The sequence below is a fragment of the Bactrocera oleae genome, chromosome 4 (genome assembly GCF_042242935.1).
Source record: "Bactrocera oleae isolate idBacOlea1 chromosome 4, idBacOlea1, whole genome shotgun sequence".
NCBI lineage: Eukaryota > Metazoa > Arthropoda > Insecta > Diptera > Tephritidae > Bactrocera > Bactrocera oleae.
The window spans coordinates 50006334-50027513 of NC_091538.1; the positions used below are offsets into that span (position 1 = coordinate 50006334).

A 21180-nucleotide genomic window follows, 5' to 3' on the forward strand; every position below is an offset into this window, starting at 1 on the left:
TGAAGCAGATGGCTAACAAAGAATGTGCTCCAAATTGCAGGTCACTCATACGCCGTGCATCACGCAAAACCAAACAGCAAATCAACAACGCGTCCGATGACTGTAATTTGCAATAAAGCAGCGGAGGAAGGAGGTGCGAAAGATTGATTAGGTGAAAATTGTTTGAAAAGCGCAAACAAATATATATAATAAATCACAGCAGCAAAAGGACAACAACAACAATAAACACAAGCTACTTTAAGCAGCAAAGGCAAAGACAAGCGAAAAATCGAAGTCACAATTGTGTACATATGCATAGGCGAGTGTGTGTATGTGTGCGTGGTGGTGTTCGTGTGCAAGTAAGTAGGCATAGACGCGTGTGTGTACATTGGGAATATGTACAGTTTTAATTAACAGTCGTCAAATTGGATTCAATAATCGCGTGAAGGATGACGCGGAAAAAAAATAAACATTTTGATATGAACGCTTAATTAGAACTATTATATTTAATTATATAATATATATAAAAATAACAAAAACAAAAGGAGTGTCATTGATTAGGCGGAAAATAGCTATGTTTTTGTTGATATGAATATAAGTGTGTGTATTTGCTGTTGTATACAAACATACTTATTTAGGCGTGTATGTATAGGCAAGCATTTATTGCAGCTAAAAAGCGACAGATTAACGGTTTGAAAAAATATAAAGTATGAAAAAAGATATTTATAATATTTACTTAAAATATATATTGTACTTTAATAACGCACTAGTTGTTATTCAAATTTAACAAATAATAATTCAAATAATAAGCGTCATTTTTTTATAAATATTAACAAGTAATTACATACACATGCAGTTTAAATAACAATAACTGACTTGCAACAACAAAAAAATTGCTTTTTATGTAATTAATTTTTGATAAAAAGATTTGGACTTTTTTCAATTAAAACGTATAGACTTGCGTATACCAGGGTTGCAAATAATGCATTAAAAAACTAATTGTGTTAACATTTGAACTAATTTTCTTTTTTTTTGTAATCCCAGATACGGGATTAAAAAATTAAAAAACAGGTTTAATCCCGCATACCGGACTAAAAAATAAAAATAATTTTAATCCAACTACCGGATTGAAAAATAAAAAAGCAAAATTAAGCATATAATTAAAAAATTTTAAAAGAATTTGGTTTAGGATTAACATTTTTTTTGAGTTCATTCAAATCAAAAACTAATATTTTCAATTTTAATATTTCAATTTTCAATCCAAAACATCTTGGATTAAAAAATTAAATCGAAAATTAAAGTTTGTTTTTAATTCCAAATTTTTTAATGAAAAGATTCGCAACCTTAGCGTATACTGCATATAATATATAAAACAACCATATTATTTTAAAATGTATACCTGCGTTAAAATATAATATATTAATTTTTTTCAACAGTTTAATATTTGTATATAATTTTATATAATTTCTTTTACAGCATTTATTTTAATTTAAAGCTTATTTTTTTGTTTGTCAAATTTGGAATACCTCGTATATATAACACTGGTTAATCAAGTTTTAACTTTTTTTGTCACCTGAAAACTCATATCAAATTTTGAATTTCTAAGGTCGACTAAACAATAATATGTGAATGAAAAAAAAAATTGGTAAGTCTAGTGACATCAAAATATATATTTTTTTAAAAAGTAAAAACACAGCTACATTTAGAAAAATTATTTCTTAATACAAAAAAAGTGCTTATGATTTTCGAGAATATGAGGGAAGCTGCCTTTAAATCTCCAACAATAAGCTGCTAGCATTCTTGCGCCCAATTTCGGTTAAAAGCGTTAACTCTATTAAGGAAATGTTCTGATGGAATCTCTCGCCTTGTTCGTCACCCACAGCATCCAAATTTACTGGAAAAAAATCTAGTTGATCGTCTAAAATATGTATTTTGAAGGGCATATTACACCCCAAAGCTTTATATGACATTACTTGTCTTCGATTCGCAAAACGTTACTCTATAGCGAATCGAACAAACTATACGAGATGGGCAGCACTTGTAGTGCAACCCTGCGCTAACATATCTTCTGACGCATGCGTAATAGTGTTATGATTATTTAACTAGTAACTTTGTTGTTGCTTTTACATGTAATTTGTTTAACAAGAGAGCAGAAGCAAGCAAAGAAACGGCGAACGGAAGACAGTTATTGTAAGTTCACTCTTTGTAATTTTCCGATTTATGGTTTCCTAGAAAAAAAAACATTTCCAGGCGAGTTTTTCTTGATCATTTAGTTTTTTTTCAAAGCACTTATCCTTTATCAGGGTAGTGTGTTTGGACTTGGTTGTAATGTCTTTTATTTGAGTCAAACAACAATAATAATTCCTTACTTTATCCTTTGGTTCGGTGAAAATCATTGGTATAGCAAATGGCATTTGTCTGGGCTCTTGTTTAGCCCAACCTAATTACAGTCTCACACATGATAAACAACATTTATGTGGAACCCAGGATTTATCCTAACTCCTCACAGGAAAGCGAAAATAGTCTAATTAGCACTGTTTAATTAATGACGTGATATAATTAATTCTCCACACACATAACAAAAACTGTCGCAGTCATTAGAACACTTTCGGGGCATGTTTATGGTGTAACAAACGTATATATGATGTAAGTTAGTCGAACGCAATGGTTATATAGCCGTATAAATAAAGTTATTTAAAAACAGATATATATATGTATGAGGTTAGAAATGGATATGTAGCTGTCACAAAAAGCAGGACATTATTGAAACAAAATATTATGTTTATATTGTTAATGAGGGTACACCAACTTAAACAAAAATCATCACAAAGTTTGTGTAACAAAAACAGTGTTTACCAGTGAAATTCTTTCTATATCTCACACGCTAACTAAAAACATCTTTAACATTATTCTTTGCACAGCTCTAAAAAGGTTAGGTTAGGTTATACTGGCCGGCTGTCACGCCATACATAGACCTACTGGTCCTTGGTAACGCCAAATGGAAGTTCAGTTTAATTTGAGTTGAAGTATTCATCATACAGAACGTCAACGTTTTTGCGAACTTTAAGAACGACTTGGTATCTAAGTTTGACACTTCGTCTAGTCCCTTGAACTGCGGAGCTCCTATATAACTAAGAGAAGCTCTAAATAGTGTTGAATAGATACATAGGAGGTGTTTCAGCGTCTCTCTCATGCGCACTTCTCTCCACTTTCTGCATGTATCAGCGTTACTTATGCCAATTCGGATCGCATGTGATGCCAGTACGTTGTCAACAACCGTTCTGCAGAAGCATAACCGCGTAAGTAGAAAGCTTGCTTGTTTTCCTTCCACTCCCTTGCACATAATCTTGGCGATCCTGCATTTACTTAAAGCATTCCATCTGGCCCTGATCCGCTTCACAGGCCTTTCGGAAATTTCATTGTACATCGTTTGTAGGGACTTCCGTATTCCCTGTACTTGTTCGGTAGCCAAACGGATGACACTACTGACAATCTCATCAGCTATTTCGTTTCCTGGAATTCCTTTGTGACCTGGAACTCTGCTTTTAACGGCATTCTCTGACGTAATGCGATGTGAATTTATAGACTTAATTACCGCCTGGCTATCGACGTATATACTTATATATAAGCTCTAAAAAAATATCATTGTTAACTTACACGATCAGCATTCGGTCATTTTGACCTGACTCTTATTTTAAATATATATAAAACTTTAACTTATCAAACATATCCTCTCTGCATTTCCACTACTCCATGATATTGTAAAAATGCTGAAAATTAATAGAAATTTATTGAAATAAGTTGAAACTCCTTTAAAAAAGACTAGATCCTAGAGAACTAGGGGGATTCCTCAAGTTATTATCCATTATCCGCAGCATCATCGTCGTCGAGTTAAATTTAACTTATAATTCATAACAAGTAAGAAAGCGGCAAGTTCGGACGAAGCCGAATGTTTGAAAATAAAACTTTTCGAGTATAAAAAATTCGGATTATCTTCATAATATATAATTATTAGGTAAATTCTTAGACCAATTACGTTTAAATTCGGTATCAAATGATATTATTACCAGTAGTAGCTTAACTTATTTAAAATATCTACTTTAATGTCCAGTATACGGTCACATAGGGAATTTAAGGTCCCCTAAACCTCCTAAATTGTGTTAGAGTATCACGAATATCATTCTGTAATATAGAATAAAAAAAATAGATTTAAATCGGTATCGCCTATGGCACATTTATTCAATGAGTTATCGCACTTTTAGTAGTTTTCAACATAACCGTTATATGAAGAGTGGGTGTGGTGATTTTATTCATCTTCACAGTGTTTGAAGAAGCTCTAAGAATACTCCAAAGCAAGTTTGGTTGAATTACCTCAAGCCGTTTCGACCAGGCTTTTAAAAAAATGCTAAGCCACAGATGTCCCTCGCTACCGTGATCCCTTGTATTGTACCAAACACGTGTACAAAGTTTCATAAAGATATCTTAATTTTTACTCAAGTTATCGTTTACACGGCCGGACAGTCAGACAGTCACTCTTGAATTCCGATTCGCATCTTGTCATGCTGATCATTTGTATATATAAAACTCTATATCTATTTCAATTAGTTTTAGGTCATACAAACAACCGTTAGTTGAACAATACTGTTATTCTCCCTGCAACTGTTACTTATTCTGTTGCAACATTTTGCGAGAGTAAACAAATATTTAAAATAGTTTTATATTTTCTATTAATTTTTTTCTGCTACAAAGTAGTTGTAGTTTTGTTTTATATGCTAGTCAACTCCATTTAGGCAGTGTTGAGAACCGTAATACCGCAAAAAAGTTGAAGTTCAACCCAAATTTTTTTGGCGGTTTGAGTTGATATTGATAATGCCGAATTTCATAGCTTCAATCAAAATGCAGTTGAGTCGAAAACCCTAATGGGGGCTTAAAAGAGTATTTTAAAAAGTTTTGCTGGCCACCATATTATTTTGATTAAATTTTAAATGCATTTACTAATCAACCTGCCACATCTGCCAAATATGTTAGTATGCAATTGATAATCCTCAATCAACAATTGTATAAAATATTAGAAATGCGTAAAAATTTCCATAATACCGCTGAAATGCCGAATAGCAAAAGCTATAACCGAGCTTTAAGCTTATTTGCACAATGGGTTGCAGTCCTTCGCCATGCATTATTTATTTTATCAAAATTTATGAGGCCTAAGAGTTCAATCGGTTTTTAACTATGCATGATAACTGCATGGTATTTTCACCTAGGCACACAGACAAACATTTGTTTGCATGCATTTTAATGCTATAAGTTGAAATGCTGCGCTTTTGCCTGAATTTTTAACAAATAAATATACATATTGGTAAAAAATTACCAAATTAATATATAAATAAATACTAATTATTAAAATTTGCTTTATCATGTTTGCCAAAAATAAATATTTTATAAATATTTGTGGTGTGCGTCTTCGCTAAGCTACTAATTTCCTCAATCACTTTTAAACAACTGAACATTTCTTTAAATCTTTTTCATGTCAGAGGCCTTTACAGACTTACTGAGGGAACGCTTGTTGACAGATGACGAGAGCTTTAAGATAAAAAGTAGTTTTAGCATGTTTTTCATTAGTTAGTTTAATTTCAATAGTACTGTTGTATTTCGTATTAAAGCTACATGCTATTACTCAGCCTTAGAATATTCAGAGATATTATATTGAGACAAGTTCGTCATTACTTTACCGTTACTCGTTAACATTTGCAAAAGCGATGTTATTTCATTTACCTTATTCAAAACTACTGTTCGAATCCAGGGGCAAATTTATAGCTCAGTCTACTCTTATGCCCACATTAGTAAATATCCACTTTGCATAAATATCCGCTGAACTCGTTTCAAAGTTAAACACAATACAACTAGTTTTCCCAGAACATTTACAACTTTTAGTACGATTTCATCATTATCATCATTTAACTAGTACGAGTTTATCAACTTTGCATTATGCACATTAATAACTAACCAAAAATACATATATACCTATATTGCAATTATATGGCATCCTTGTGCATATATGTTTGCGAAAATTTGTTTTTAATTGTCTGAAACTTTAAGCAATGCCACTTTTCAGACACACAAACGCATTCGCTTTTTTTCAAGAGTTTGATTATTGAAATTCTTCTTGATGTGAGTACACAGTCGCCTTGCCGATTCTCGTATCACTTACCAGCCGCACGTACACATACAAGCATATATATGTACATATGTTGATGCGTCTACGATAATTTACATAGCTGAGCTATCCACAAGCTTTAAACGCCGTTTGTTGTTGCCACAGCAGCAGCTAATAACTTCGGTTGTTTTTGCTGTTTGCGTTTTTCGGTTGTCATGAAAATTTGTATGTATGTATGTGTGTGTGTATCTTGAACTTTTTAATTGTGCTCGAAAATTGTTGGCCCCGGCACGCATTACTCACACAGCTTCCTTGTTTTTGTTTTTTACCTCCCGACAACTCCTTGCCTCACACACGCTCGATTGCGAGCAGGAAAACCCAGAGTAGAAGTCTACATTTTGGCGCAATACATATGTGTATGGGAATGAAATTGCTAGGAAAATGATGCCAATGCATCCCCCCTTAAGTGAAAGTCATTAAAATTTTCGTATTTATCTATTTCGTTTTGAAATTGTAGGAAGGTCTCTACCTGAGCTCAATTATTTTTTAGAGTTTTTGGAAACTCGACCGAAAGTAATTATGCAGATAATTTTATATAACCTTCATAGGAAGTTGAAGGCCTCAATAGTTTTTGTTGGGACAATAAAGTGCGTTAGTTCCACATCTAGCTTAAGTCATCCATATATGCTGTGTTACGTATAAGCATCTCAGAGAGCACTTTTATGCTATTGAAGAACGGGGATGCAAAGAAAAAACGCTTGCTTCTACTGCACCGAAGCTATGACGCATAAAAGGGTATAAAGGGATCCATATCTTGATTTTGATCGATTAGTTTATGTGCTATAGTGATCCAATCTAAACAATTTCTTCAGATATCGTAGCATTGAGTTAAGTTCGCATGGCAACTATATGCTATAGTGAACCGATCTAAAAAATTTCTTCCAAAATTGGTGAAGACATCTCGTTAACTGAAAAAGTTTTCCACTTGATGCCGTTCGTTCAGCTTGTATGACAGCTAAATGCTATAGTGGCGGTTCAGACAAATGAACAAAGTCTAGGTGATAAAAGGATGTGTGCAAAATTTCAGGTCGATATCTCAAAACCTGAGAGACTAGTTCGCGTATATACAGACAGGCATAACTAAATCGACTCAGCTATATTCTTTATAGGGTCTCCGACGTTTCTTTTTGGTTAAAAACATCGTGGCAAACTTAATATTCCCTGTTTAGGGTATGTAAATTGTTTCTATAAAGAATATAAATTATTTCATTATATTAATTAACTATTACCTCAATAAATAATAGCCCAGATTTTCAAAACCTGTTCTCTATTCTTCGAAAAAATAGGCCAAATTGTTTCCATGAGTACCTCTCTGTATTCCTATACTTAGTCCTGCCATAAATAATGTTACAAAATTTATAATACATATTAACAATATAGTGGAAAGCTAAGGAAAATCGTATTGCGGTGTGGAAAAAGCACAACTAAAATTAATGAGCTTCTCAAAAAACTTTAAATTTCTAAAATGTTTTTTTACCGCACTCTTCATCGTTTTTCCCAAACGTCTACAGTTGGTGACAGAAAGAGAAGTGCTCATCCTCACGTGGTTCGAACCAAATCACCCATAAAAACTACTTGCAAAAACATTCGCAGAAATCTCCTTAGAATACAAAAAATCTTGTCAAGTGAAATGAATATATCGACGTGATCAATTTAAGACGATCAATGTCGAATAAATGCTAATCTTCTGAAAATGCGTTTAAAACAAATAAGGTTCAACAAATGCTAGCGGCTTATTTTGTTGATATAATGCCCTTGAAGTACAATAAAATTTTCCGCTGTATTCATTGCCTACTTTGTCTGTAACAACAGCTAAGGTTAGACGTGTTTTTGTGAGCTTGGTGATTTTTGTTTGTTTAAGGACATGAATCATAGAATTTGTTCGTGAATTCTTAGCTGAAAACAAAATTGTAACGATGCCCAGCGTCCTTATTTTCCAGACAAGGCTCCGTGTGACTATTTCCTATTTCCAAAAATAAAGAGAACCTTAAAGGGCTGTCGTTTTGCAAGATTGATGAAAATCTCTGACGGAACTAAAGATTATCCCAAAAATTTAGCTTAAGCAATGTTTCGACGATTCTAAGAAGCGCTGGCATAAGTGCCTAATATCGAATGACGACTATTTTGAAGGCGACCAAATAAATATAAACAAAAATTTTTTTCAAAAAATTTAAATTCTCGTTATATTTTGAACACACCAAAATAATGTTTTCTGTAGATTTCCCAATATTTTGTTTAGATTTTGGCAGAAGTTTGAAATGATTTTGGTTCTCATAAAAACAATTTAAATAGATTCTTCTCACAAAAAAGTCTACGAAAATTACAAGACTTCAAATTATAATTTATTTATACATTTTTATTTATTATTGATTATTTCTTTATCCACTTTGCTGTTTTAACACTCACCGCTTTGCCAAAATTCCAATTATTTAAATCAAAACTTCGGGTTTCGTTTTATTATACAGAAGATGATAGATAAAAATATAGCACAGCATTAACAGCATAACGACGACGATCGAAAAAATACGACTTGCCGGTTCAATCGAAAAAAAGGTCCGACTTTTATTGATATTACTGTTTGGGGGTATCCATGTGTGTTGGGTTATTAAATGTGGTGTTTTCATGTGTGTGTTCTATTGGTGTGGTGTATTGGAGTGTGTCAGTGCGGTGCCAGTTATGAAATAGTGCGTCGATATGGTGGCTTCAGGAGGAGGCTTATCTCATTTAGCTAATTAAAGCTGAATTTTTTTCACATTATTTTACTTTTTTGGCATTTTTGCTAAATTCACATTAAAACAAAACAGTTTTTACAAAATTAATTATTCACACAAAAAGTCTACAAAAATTACGAAACTTCTCAAATAAACTAAGTAGAACTTTACCGTTAACTCTACAACACTGTTACTGCACACTTTTGAACTTAATGCACAAAACAATTTGCACGTAAACAACGTAAACAAAATACATACATATGCACGACTTTACTCAATACTTAATGCTAGACTTATATGTATGTATATTTACATGTGTATGTATGTACTTAAGGAAATTCCAACACAAAATCAAAGTAACGACTATTTGTGGAGAAATATTTGTTCTTAGCGTAGCTGCTGACCAATACACCAAAAACTGATAATATTTACTTGCAAACTACTATAAATTCTGTAAAACAAATATTTAACTAAGGCAATAAACAAATATTTATAGAAGAGTGTTGGACGGAGCGTTTAGTAATGGACTTAAGCGAGTAAAAAAGACAAATATATTTCTGTATGTTTGTTACTGTTTGTGTATAAATATATTTAAGGAGGTACATATGTATATTCGTAATGAACTTGTATGCAGACATTTGTTGTAACGGTGTTACAAATAATTTATGAATTTTTTTTATATCCGGGAAAGAATTTCTCATCTTAAAAGTAAGCTTAGATGAGTATTTAAAAGAATTTATATAGTAAATAAAATTTAATAATAGTAAAATTTAAATATTTGTCCGAATCAAAATTAGCACTTAATAAATAACAAAACCAAAAACGGTGAATAAATTAATGAAAAGGTTAAAAAGAGCTTTGGATCAGCTTACTTTCACTGTAAAGGATATTGAGCCCATTTAGTAATATTTATGAAATAAACTAAAATAGTAATTAAGCAAAATGAGCGCGTGAATTTATTAAATAAATATTATATACGAAATTTCTTTTAGTAGTAAGTTTTTTCTAAAATTAAAAATTTTTTTTATTTGTTAAATATTTTTTCCAAATCTGAGTAAATATCTTTAAATAACATGTAACTAAGGAATATTAGACTATTCAGCTATCGGTCTATATATCAAAGGGCTTAAACGCCAATATCGAGCTATGACTCAAATAAGTTCCTCTCATTTAAGCCAGTAACTGAAATAATTAATAACCAATAATTAGTTTCTCTGTTACTTAAATAATTTATTATTCTCTTCGAAAATGTGTAGCCATAAAATATTGATTATCACGCACTACTCCAGCTGTTTTCTAAAAATTAATTAAATTTGAGTTATGTATTTTTTTTAAATAACTGCATTGTTGTTGTTGCAATGACTAAAAAACACAATCCCCAATGATCGTGTAAATTGCTTCTATGATGACAGTTTTATTTTTTCATTTTATTCCTCGGAAACGGTTCAAACACATGGCGTTCTACTGTTTTTCCGGGTTTCAGCGTTAATCGTAACATCACGAAAATCCAAAGCAATTCGGGAATACGCTGACATTTTACAAGTTGAGAATCACTAGAGAAGTATACATACATACATATATCCACGTATTTACGCACTCAATTTTATATTTGATGCTTCTCGTCCACCATTTTATCAAAATGATATTCCTAAATTTTTGCGAAGACTACCAACACCGACATCAATTTCATCCAATTCTGTTCGTGTATAGTACGACATACAAAATCAAATTAGAATAATCGAAAGACACTGTAATCGAGAATTATAAATAGAAGTAGAGAGATGTTTTTAGTTATTGTGCTTCTTCTTAATTGCCGCCTAAATATTGTGATCACGTCCACACTCCGATGGATTTTTCCAATTTCCAAAATTACACTGCTGACTACCCTGAATCTATACTCATTTGAGCAACATGACTTAGGCAATGTATTTTAATTTATATTTTTTAATTATAAACTTCGTTCTGCAGGTCTTTCCATCTTATTTGATACAGTTAAATATTTTTGTTTTCTAGTTTTGCAACGAGCGTAATGGGGTTTTGTACAGCATCTGTTTTGTTCGTCGAAACCCAACTCCGCTTTAGAGAAATAATCATTCGTAGTTTCAATGAAAAGCTTGTTTTCGATAAAAGCCTAACCGCAATGGATATAACCAGACCTTAGTTTTTATCTAAAAAATTTCCATTCTTCATTTTGGTAATATAATAACAGCTTTACTCGATTTATGAAACTTACATAGGGAGAAATATTTTAGAAGGAAGCGAACGGCGGAGACGATATATAATATATACACATACGTAGGTTCCCTTTTATATATCGTGATTTGGTGTTGCAATCTGTCTGCCTGTATATAAGCGTTCTAGTCCTCAGTTTTTGAGATATCGATCTGAAATTTTGCACCCGTTCTTTTCTACCCAAGAAGCTGCCCATTTGTCGGAACCGCCAATATCGGACCACTATAGCATATAGCTGCAATATAAACTGAACGCTCAAAATCAAGTTCTTGTATGAAGACTTCTTTGTTTGTGAAAGAAACCGCAGGTATAATGCGGTGCAACCGAAGTTAACGTTTTTTCTTTATCTTTTTTTTTTGTTTACTTTAAAATTTAATATATTTTTTTACCGATCTTCATAAAGCTTTCCGACTTTTCGTGTCACATTTAAAAATAGCACTTGCATTTTATCTGACATAACCTTAAAAAATAAATGAAATCAAAAAATAAAAAAGAATATACATATGTATGTAGCTTGTAATTTCATAAAATTAGTTGATTAATGACCAATAAACTTATGGTAAAATGTTTCAGTTTTTGTTAGTAGGTTTGTAAATCGTAGCAGCAAATGAAAACGATGCAAAGTGAATTGTGATTATAAAAACAAGAGAAACTACAACAAAAAACTTAGAATGAGTAAAAAGTAGTATTTGTATTAAAGTATTAAATGATATATTAAATATACATACATAAATATTGGAGGGAAAAAAATTATTTCCCTAAGGTAAACAAGCGACAACGTTTCGATTTAAAACATACAAAAAACAAAATGATGAAAACAATATAAAAATTTTGCGATAAGGTTTTGCTCTCTTTTTATAAAAATATTATATAAACAAAAAAAACAAAGAATATAAACACGTTATTGTTAAATATGATTAAGTGACTATTGTGCATGCTGAAATGAAATCCCGTAAGCGCTTGGAAGACAAACAAATAACAAGAAACTAAAAAATAGGTCAGTGCAGTAACATTTGGAAAAGAAAAAAGTGAAAAAAATTCATGGAACTCATTGGAATGAAAGTTAAAATAACAAAAATGAAAGGATAAATATTTTAATGGCGATCTGAGGTCGGGAAGAGAAAGTTGTTGAATTTTTAAGCGTTAAAGCGGTTTATTACGATCTCTGGAAAAACAACGACTTCCATAAAAAAAGTTATATAGCAACATTGTAGTTAATGAAAAGATCTATAACTTTTATACTAAGAGCTTTTTCACATAACCTCAAAATTTATGTGAACAATTCAATGTCCAAGAGTTTGGGTTTTTTTATTTTTAACTTGTACAAAAAAATTTTTCTTTCGCGAAATTTATAAAAAATTCCTTTGCATATCCCACACATTTAAAAAAATTATATTTTCTCCTTATTTTGACCTAATATCGAAAGAAACCTTGATTTATAAACAAAAATTTTCAGGTCAAAATATCAGATTTTTTTTTAAACTCTATGTTTGTTGAAATCTCTACTTTCTGATGGTATAAAAAATATGTACTTACCAAACATTACCAATTTTCTTAGAAAATACAAAAAAGACCTAACTAAACGTTCAAACCTGTTTTTTTTACATCTGCTACTACGAAATAATAGGTAGATGAAATATAATTTTTTCTGTAGGACACGTAGTTTTACCGGAAATCAAGATAAACCGATTTAAACACTTAAAAATATAAGCAAGTCCCTTCCCTTTTCCACTTCCCGAACTCAGATCGCCCGTAAATTATTTATACTTTCAATTTTTGTTATTTTATCTTTCGTTTCCAATAGGTTTCGTTCTAGCATGATTTTTTTGCTTTCAAATATTAGCTACCCAGATCTTGATCGCAAGTAAACACAAAACATTAAAAAAAAATATATATATATATATTATATATAATACATATGTATGTATGTATGTACTGCAAAGTAAAATAAAAAATTATATTGTTCACATAAGCACTGACTTAGGTACATACTTATGTAGATAATATGGTATATGTATTTTCCCAGGTACGCAAAAAATATGGTTTTGCTAAAAAAAAGTGGCAACGCTGTATTGTATTTAATTAATAACGATGATCAAAACACAAGAATTTTGCACATTGGGCATTTTGTAATTTCTGGCATTTATATAAATCAAAATGTGTTAGCTAGAAGGCGCAGATAACGCTTAGCTAATGTGTTACGTAATGAAATATTGAAAAAATATTATACAATACAATATTTATGTATGTGAGTTAGAGCGCATAAGGGAAAGTATTAAAGTGCAGAAAACGACAAATATCATAAATAACATTTAATTTTGTTATCCAGCAAATAAAAAATAAAACGCAAATAAAGAGAGGTAAATTAAATTAAAACAACATGGAGAATGTGGGTGCATTGTCGGATTATATTATATAATACAAATAGGAAATTGCTAACTGTGAAAATATGTTAATTAAATGTCCATAAATAAGGAAAATAGCTAATAAACGTTAAAAACACAACAAAAATAAAAAAATAAAACAAAAGGAACAAAAGCAAATTGCGCTGTATATTTTTATTTGAGAGTTAGTGGTAAGTAATTTAATTTCTTTTTTTTTTTTGTATTTTGTATTTAGTTTTATACTATAGACAATATAAATACATTTTAGTGTATATTGTTTTTGTATAAGAACATGCAAATATTTATATTATTGTTTTTGTATAAGAACATGCAAATATTTATATTATTGTTATTGTAGAATATGAAAAATAATTAAACTTCAATTTGTTGTCAAAAAAGGTAAGAAAGAGCAGAGTTCGGATGCAACTGAACATTTTATACTCTCGCCATTTTCAGAGACCAAACCCAAACTCCCAAAAATTTAATCCCCAAACACAAAATCTTCAATATTACAAAATCCTCAAAATTAAAACCTCCAAACTCAAAAAGTAACAGTGTAGAAAAGAGTTTGAAGGGGGAGAGAACTGATGATACCTCGGTATGGAATCGGGCAAGGTTATTTTTTTAAATACAAAAAACACCAAACTAATATTTTAATGGTTCATGGTCCTTTTAATATTAATTTTCTCTAACGGATATTACTGCTGTTATGTGGATTGTGATTTTGGTGATTTTGAATTTGGGGATTTTGAAATCACCTTTATATTAAACAAGAAAATCCCTTCACACTAAGGTTTTTTAATAAGGAAAATAAATCATTTTGATCGGTGAGCTATATGCTATAGCGATCAGTTCTGAATAATTTGTTCGTAGATTGTAGCGATGCCTAAAGTTATAATTTGTGCCAAATTTCGTGAAGATATCTTGTCACATAAAATACTTAATTTTGAACGGTCAGTTTGTATGGCAGTTATATGCTATAGTGGTCCGATATTGGCGGTTCCGACAAATGGGCAGCTTCTTAGGTAGAAAAGAACGGGTGCAAAACTTCAGATCGATATCTCAAAAACTGAAGGACTAGTTCGCGTATATACAGACAGACAGACACATTATATCTAAGTTGACTCAGCTATATACCATATAGGTATATAAGTATACCCAATAAGGTATCCGACATCCCAGAAGGACGGGACAGGACGGGAAAAGTCAACTGGAGTGGCAAAAATATTTTGAATATGAGATCCAAAGATCTGCATCGATGATTGAGAACATATTTTCGTTCAATTTTATCATGGTAACACGCACATATGGATCGATATATGCAGTTTAAAGTCAATCGTAATTTTTGACAATTAAAGAAGGGCTAAGTTCAATTTAAAGGCGTGCATTTTTGTGAAATATTTTCCTTTCGTAAAAGATGGCGGACAGTTGCTCATCTAGCAACGAGATTGGAAGTGTAACTTCAAGTTCGTCAAGTTCATCGTTTTCTGCTGATTCGGCTCCAAGTTCAAAAGAATCATCTGCTCAAAAAGGTTTTGATACTACAGAGAATGGAAAGGATTGTAAATCTTCATCATTATCCTTGTTACAAGAAAAAAATTCTTTTACACCAAGTGAAGATTGCTCACCTGAGGAAGTTGGTGTAAAGAGCTATGAAAAGAGAGAAGAAAATGATGCAGTAAGGTTAACTAACACAGCAGATTCAACAAGTCCTGAAATAAATAAATGTGAATCAATGGAAAATAAAGCCCCGGGGGAACTTGAAAAAGGAGAATTAAGTTATAATAAAGCAAATACCCAATCAGTTGACGATAAGGAGAGAGAATCCGAAGGACTTGATTTGCCGAATGGTAATTCGGAGAGAGACACTACTGGTTATAGATCTGTGGAAAACTTTGTCGATGTGATTGGCATCAACTTTCACAAAAAAATCTGACGAGAATAACAAAAGGTTGAAAACGAGAGTTCTCGAGAGCAAACAAAATCATCTCGACGCAGTCGTTCCCGAAACCGTTGTATTTCTAGGCAACGCTCACGATATTGTTCCCGTAAACGTTCCCATCGGTCAGTATCCCTAGAAAGATGACAAAAGGAACGTAAAAATCGTCATGCTGTACGTAAGCGCTGCGAAAATGAAGATCGCAAGAAAAAAGAAGAGAAGGAGGAAAAAGCCTTAGTGATGAAAATTCGACCAAACGTAACAAATTGTCTCTAACGCGTAAAGCACGCGGTTACTGATCCAAAGGCAAAGATTACTGATCGCCAGCAACGAACTGTAGACCTTTTAGCCTCACGTGTACTGGCGCTGCGTATATTCCACCAGCTAAGTTACGTATGATTACGTAAGATTGAAATAACCGATAAAGCTTCAGCTGCATATCAACGTATCGCATGGGAAGCACTAAAAAAATAAATTCATGGTTATATCAACAAAGTGAATGTAGAGAACATAGCGATTATTTATTTTATTTTTTTTATTTATTTATTTAAACGCCAATCGGCAATATACATAGATATAATAAAGAATTAAAGTATTATACAAAAGTAGCTAGGGTATATTAGTGTGATATCTGGAAAATATTTAAATAATTGTAAGTTAATATGTAATTCAGACTTGATTTAGATGTAATTCAGACGAGCAGGTGTCTTTTAATGTTTTCGGTAAAAGCAGCGTATGTTCCTCCATAGAAATCAATTTCACCTTGAAGTGAATTTACTAAATTAGCCAGTCTATTCTGATGACCATGGATAACATAACTTTTCTTGGATTTCGATGTTTTTAGTAATCTATTTCGCCTCAGGGTAAGACCAGCAGGGGCGAGTTCAAAACTGTTTAGGATCTCATGAGCATCAGTGATGTTATTGACTACTTTGTAGAAAAAGCAGAGGTCAGCGACCTGTCGACTAGAAGACAGTTTGTTTATACAGTAGCACTGGTAGACCTCATCAGTAGAGCAGATGTGACTTGGTGAAGATAGTTTATAGGCCAGTGACTTACAGAATTTACGCTGCACCTTTTCAACTTTATCGATTGTCGTGTTAGTGTAGGGAGACCAGATTACCGAACCATATTCCAAAATTGGTAGTACAAGTGACTTGAATAGTCTAATGAGTGTCCAAGGGTTTTTGAAATCTTTACCACTCCTCAGTATAAATCCAAGGGCTTTGAACGCCTTTGATGTAATTTTGTCTGCGTGGTGTGAGAAGGTGAGCTTATTATCAACAATGATACCTAAGTCTTTTATGTTCTCGACCTCAGCTATCTCAAGCCCATCAAGTTTGTAGCTCGTGCGGATCGGTGAGTGTGAGCGAGCGAAAGATGCGGCCGCACATTGGTTTACGTTGAGATCCAGCTTGTTCACTCGACACCAGTCACTGAGGGTATTTATGTCTTGTTGCAAGATTATTATGTCTGTCACAACACACAAGTAATCGGTCTAAATATTTTGAGGTCATCAGCATACAGAAGGAAATCAGAAGCAAAGTTATTACCAATGTCGTTGACGAAAATGTTAAACAGTGCAGGACCAAGGTGAGATCCTTGTGGCACACCAGAGATTACTTCATATTCACTGGATAAGTGGCCATCTACTCTGACTTGCAAGCGTCTGTCTATGAGGTATGTACGTATCCAAGCTAATGCACGTCCAGCCACACCATATTTACTTAGCTTATCTAAAAGTATTTCGTAGTCAACACGATCGAAAGCCTTGCTGAAGTCTGTGTAAATGCTGTGTATGCAGTTGCCGGAATCCATGGAGTTCAGCAGTTTGTCGACGTAAATGAACAAATTGGTAGTGGTGGATCTGCCACCAGTAAAGCCATGTTGTTTGGTTGTTATGATGTTTTCAAATGCCTGACGTATCTGTGGAAGCACTAACCTCTAAATAGTTTTGCAAGTGCAGACTGTATGCAGATAGGACGGTAGTTGGTAACCAAGGACTTGGGCCCCTCTTTATGAATCGGTGAGATGTATGACAGTTTCCAGTAGGTCGGGAAGGTACCATGGTGAAGAGATTCGCCAAATATATGTGTCAAAGGCTCACATAGGCCTACCGCACAGTTTTTGATGAATATGTTAGGCAAACCATCGGGGCCTGCACCTTTGCTGGGGTCGAGAGCAAGGAGTTCTTTGAGTACTGCATCGTAGGTCACTGTCAGCGCATCCAAGTGTGTGCGCTGTGTACCAGGATTGAAGGTTGCAATACCTGGGTCGTTGCTATTCGATGGCGGGTAGATGCTGTGGAAGAAGGACGCAAAGAGGTTACTGATACCTGGTCCTGTATCTGCTGAGCGGTCATTCCAGGCTACGGAAGATGGTATGTCACCGGTGCAACGGTTTTTGTCCTTGATAAAATTCCAGAATGCTTTAATCTCCGATTGCAGTTTGTCCTCTACCTTGTCGACATAAATTTTGTAGCATTCGATACTTAACTTTTTGCATTCCAATCTTAACCTGCTGAATCGTAAATAATTTGGCTTAGTTTTCCGAATTATATATATTAGGTGTGCAGATTTCTTCTGTTTGACTTTGTGAATGAGATCATGTGAGAACCAAGATGGATAGTTACTTGGCTTGTGTACGTGTACTGGAACAAACTGGTTTACACCTTCAAAGATTTTTGCATAGAGAAAGTCCAACTTACTGTCAATAGTCTCGAGTTTGTAGAGGTCAATCCAGTTCGTTCTTAGGAGAGAAGTATTAAGGGCTGCGTAGTTAGCCTTTTTAAATACGTATGATGAGGAATTATCTGGCGTCAACCCCGGCCGAAAATTTAACAAGATGTCGATAGCAGGATGGTACTTATCTTCCGGGACAAGAGCAACTGCGTGTTCCGGAGAAGAGTCAATGTCACTGAAACAAAGGTCAAGTGTTGAGTTCCAGGCATTTTGAATGTAATTTTGTTGAGTGCAGTTTACAAGGCAAGCTGCACGACACGAGGCAAGCTGCTAGAAATATTGAAGTCGCCGACAATCATGACGTTGGAGTTTTGGTATTTGTCCATTATAAATGAAACGGTAGCTATGTGGCACTCGAGGATCCCAAGAGTTGATTGAGGAGGTATGTAGATGCAGCCGATGATCATTCTTTGTTATTGCAATTTGTTCTGTATGGAGACTACGTTTACAGGCGATAAAGACACCACCACCACGCACCTGCTCGTTGATGAGAGAAACACGGTCTTTACGGTACATACTATATGTTGAATCAATGACTTCACCATCACGTATGGATGAGTAAACCCAGGATTCCGAAATACATACAACGTCGTACTGGTTAGCCGCTAATCCTGTTTGAAATGTTGAGAGTTTTGTACGCAGGCCTCTGACGTTCTGGTAGCACAGGTGGACGTAAGATACTTTCTTCTTGCTCGTTGAGCGGACGAACATTTCTTTTAACGATTCTTGGGATTATAACGCGTAAGTTACTGAAGGAGAATATTATACTTGGTCGAGGTCTACTTTTTCGTCATAATCAAACATAAGCAGCTATACCAACATTCACACACGTCTATGCAGCTTTAGTCTCTATAATAAATTCAAAATTTCCTACAAGTTTCCGCAAAGTTTTATCCTGATACATTGATTAGTTCTGGATTTGTATACGGGAAAGTAGAAGAATAAGATGGAATTTAAAATTGTGTTAAGCGGGAAGTAGACGTTGTTTTTGGAATGTCAGGATAACATTACCTACCGAATTTGGTTGAAATCGGTCGAGTAGGTCCCGAGGTAACGATTTTCACCAAAATGTGGGCGGTGTCCCGCCCATCGTCCAAATTTGACACTGGCACCTATAAAGCACTTTCGTACCATCTCGGGTGTAAAATTTTATGTCTCCGGCGGCATTTAGTTATACAAGAAGATTGTTCGCACTTATCGTAGGTTGTATCAAGACTGTTATATGGGGAGTAAGCGTTTATGATTAGAATTCACCCATTTTCACATGGTGGATAGGGATGCCAAAAAAGTTTGTCCAGAGCTAATTTGGTTATTATAATTTTAGGGGTTTAGAAGATATGAACTTTAAACCTATTAGAGGGTGGAGCCACGCCCATATTTGCCCTCGCGAATGCAATTACTTGTATTATTATGAATCTTAGTCATGGCACTTTATATGGACAGACGGACAGACAGTCACCCGGTAATAAACTCGTCTCGCCATTCAGATTTTTGGTGATACAAACAACCGTTAGATGAACAAAACAATTATACTCTGTAGCAACAGTTTCTAGAGTATAAAAATACTTATATGGGCACATTGTTACCAGAAAAGGTTGTATAATAGTTTCATTAGTATATTGCACTGATTGAGCGATATTTTCAATATAACCTAAAGGCAAGCATAAATATTTGAGAGCCTCCCTTTCGATATTGGGGGCTGGTAAGTTGTAATCTCATATTGACTTTAGAATGTGACGAAAAACTGAAGGAACTTAATATTGTCCTATACGGGAAGTAGACGTGGTTGCAAAGCAATATACCACTGTAAACGTCTTGTTACTTGTTAAAAAATTTTAATATTCATACTTTTTGTTTTATATTTATGTTTATTTTTGGTAATTTATTCTAGGTTTGAATATTGATTTATAAAAAAAATATATATATAGAAATATACAAAGTTATAGCGGCTACCTTTAATAAATCACTTGCAGCCGCTAAAATACAACCCTGCATACAATAAATAATTATCATCACTTCTGAACTGTTCCTGGTTCTAGAAATCAAAACATATTACAGCTGTCAAATAAAAGATTTTCATTGTCCTGTGCACGTCAAAAATAATAAGCAACAATTTTGCAAATCAATTCATTTGTTGTTCTTACAATTTTCTGATTAGGTATCATTTGACAAAGAGCTATACATAGAAAATAAAAGAATAAAGAACAAAAAAATGTCGGTGCGCCACGATTGGTATCAGTCCGAAACAAAGGTTGTGGTAACGGTTATGTTGAAAGATGCAGTCGGCAAAAGTTATAAAGTTGATATTCAGCCGGAACATTTAAACATGACGGCCGATGGTTATGTACTTGACCTGCAGCTATATCGTCCGGTTGATGTTAGTAAATGCTCGCACAAAGCTTATTCAACCAAAGTGGAAATAACGTTAGCGAAACAAGTTGGCGAACGATGGGATAGCTTAGAAAAGAAGGAACTACCACCACCAACAGCCGCACCGCCACCGCTTCACAAAAAGGACTGGGACAGTTTGGCAAAAGAAGTAGAAAAGTCAGAGGAAGAGGACACTAAAAGCGAGGAGGCGTTAAATCGACTTTTTAAGAAAATCTATTCTTCATCAACTCCAGAGGTACAGAAGGCAATGAACAAGTCGTTTTCAGAGTCTGGAGGCACTGTGCTAAGTACAAATTGGCAAGAGGTATCTAAAGATAAAGTTGATATTAAACCACCAGAAGGTGCGGAATTCAAAAAGTGGGATTAGTCGCATAGCGGAAAATATTGCACGACAAACACATTGGATTGGACTTCGCATCACTTTAATTTATCATTTATTTATAACGAAATTCATGTAATAAAAAATTTTATAGTTACAACATGTCTACATTAACTTATTTACCATTCACAATCCATGCTGGTATACTTAATCGGAATGGGTCCGGATTTTTATAAAACTAAAGGAGGAATCCTTCTGCCTTAATAACAA

General features: G+C 33.5%; 2 protein-coding genes and 1 pseudogene across 3 annotated transcripts in view; all 3 read left to right on the top strand.

The window, feature by feature from the left end:
* LOC106624820 (GTP-binding protein Di-Ras2) overlaps positions 1 to 840 on the top strand; it is a 79466-nt gene extending 78626 nt beyond the window's left edge. Inside the window, exon 7 of one of the 2 annotated variants that reach the window (XM_036376750.2) lies at positions 41 to 840. In XM_036376750.2, the coding sequence (XP_036232643.2) occupies positions 41 to 116 (76 nt within the window). In that variant the 3' untranslated portion in view covers positions 117 to 840. The remainder of the gene's footprint in view (positions 1 to 40) is intronic. The other variant, XM_070108607.1, reaches the window with a different exon arrangement.
* Positions 841 to 14937: 14097 nt separating this feature from the next.
* On the top strand, positions 14938 to 19099 carry LOC118683896 (pre-mRNA-splicing factor CWC22 homolog; annotated as a pseudogene).
* Positions 19100 to 20260: 1161 nt separating this feature from the next.
* Positions 20261 to 21072, top strand: Sgt1 (suppressor of G2 allele of skp1). The gene has a single exon (XM_070108608.1). The coding sequence runs from the start codon at positions 20413 to 20415 to the stop codon at positions 20956 to 20958; it is 546 nt and encodes a 181-aa protein (XP_069964709.1). The 5' UTR covers positions 20261 to 20412; the 3' UTR covers positions 20959 to 21072.
* Positions 21073 to 21180: the final 108 nt, after the last annotated feature.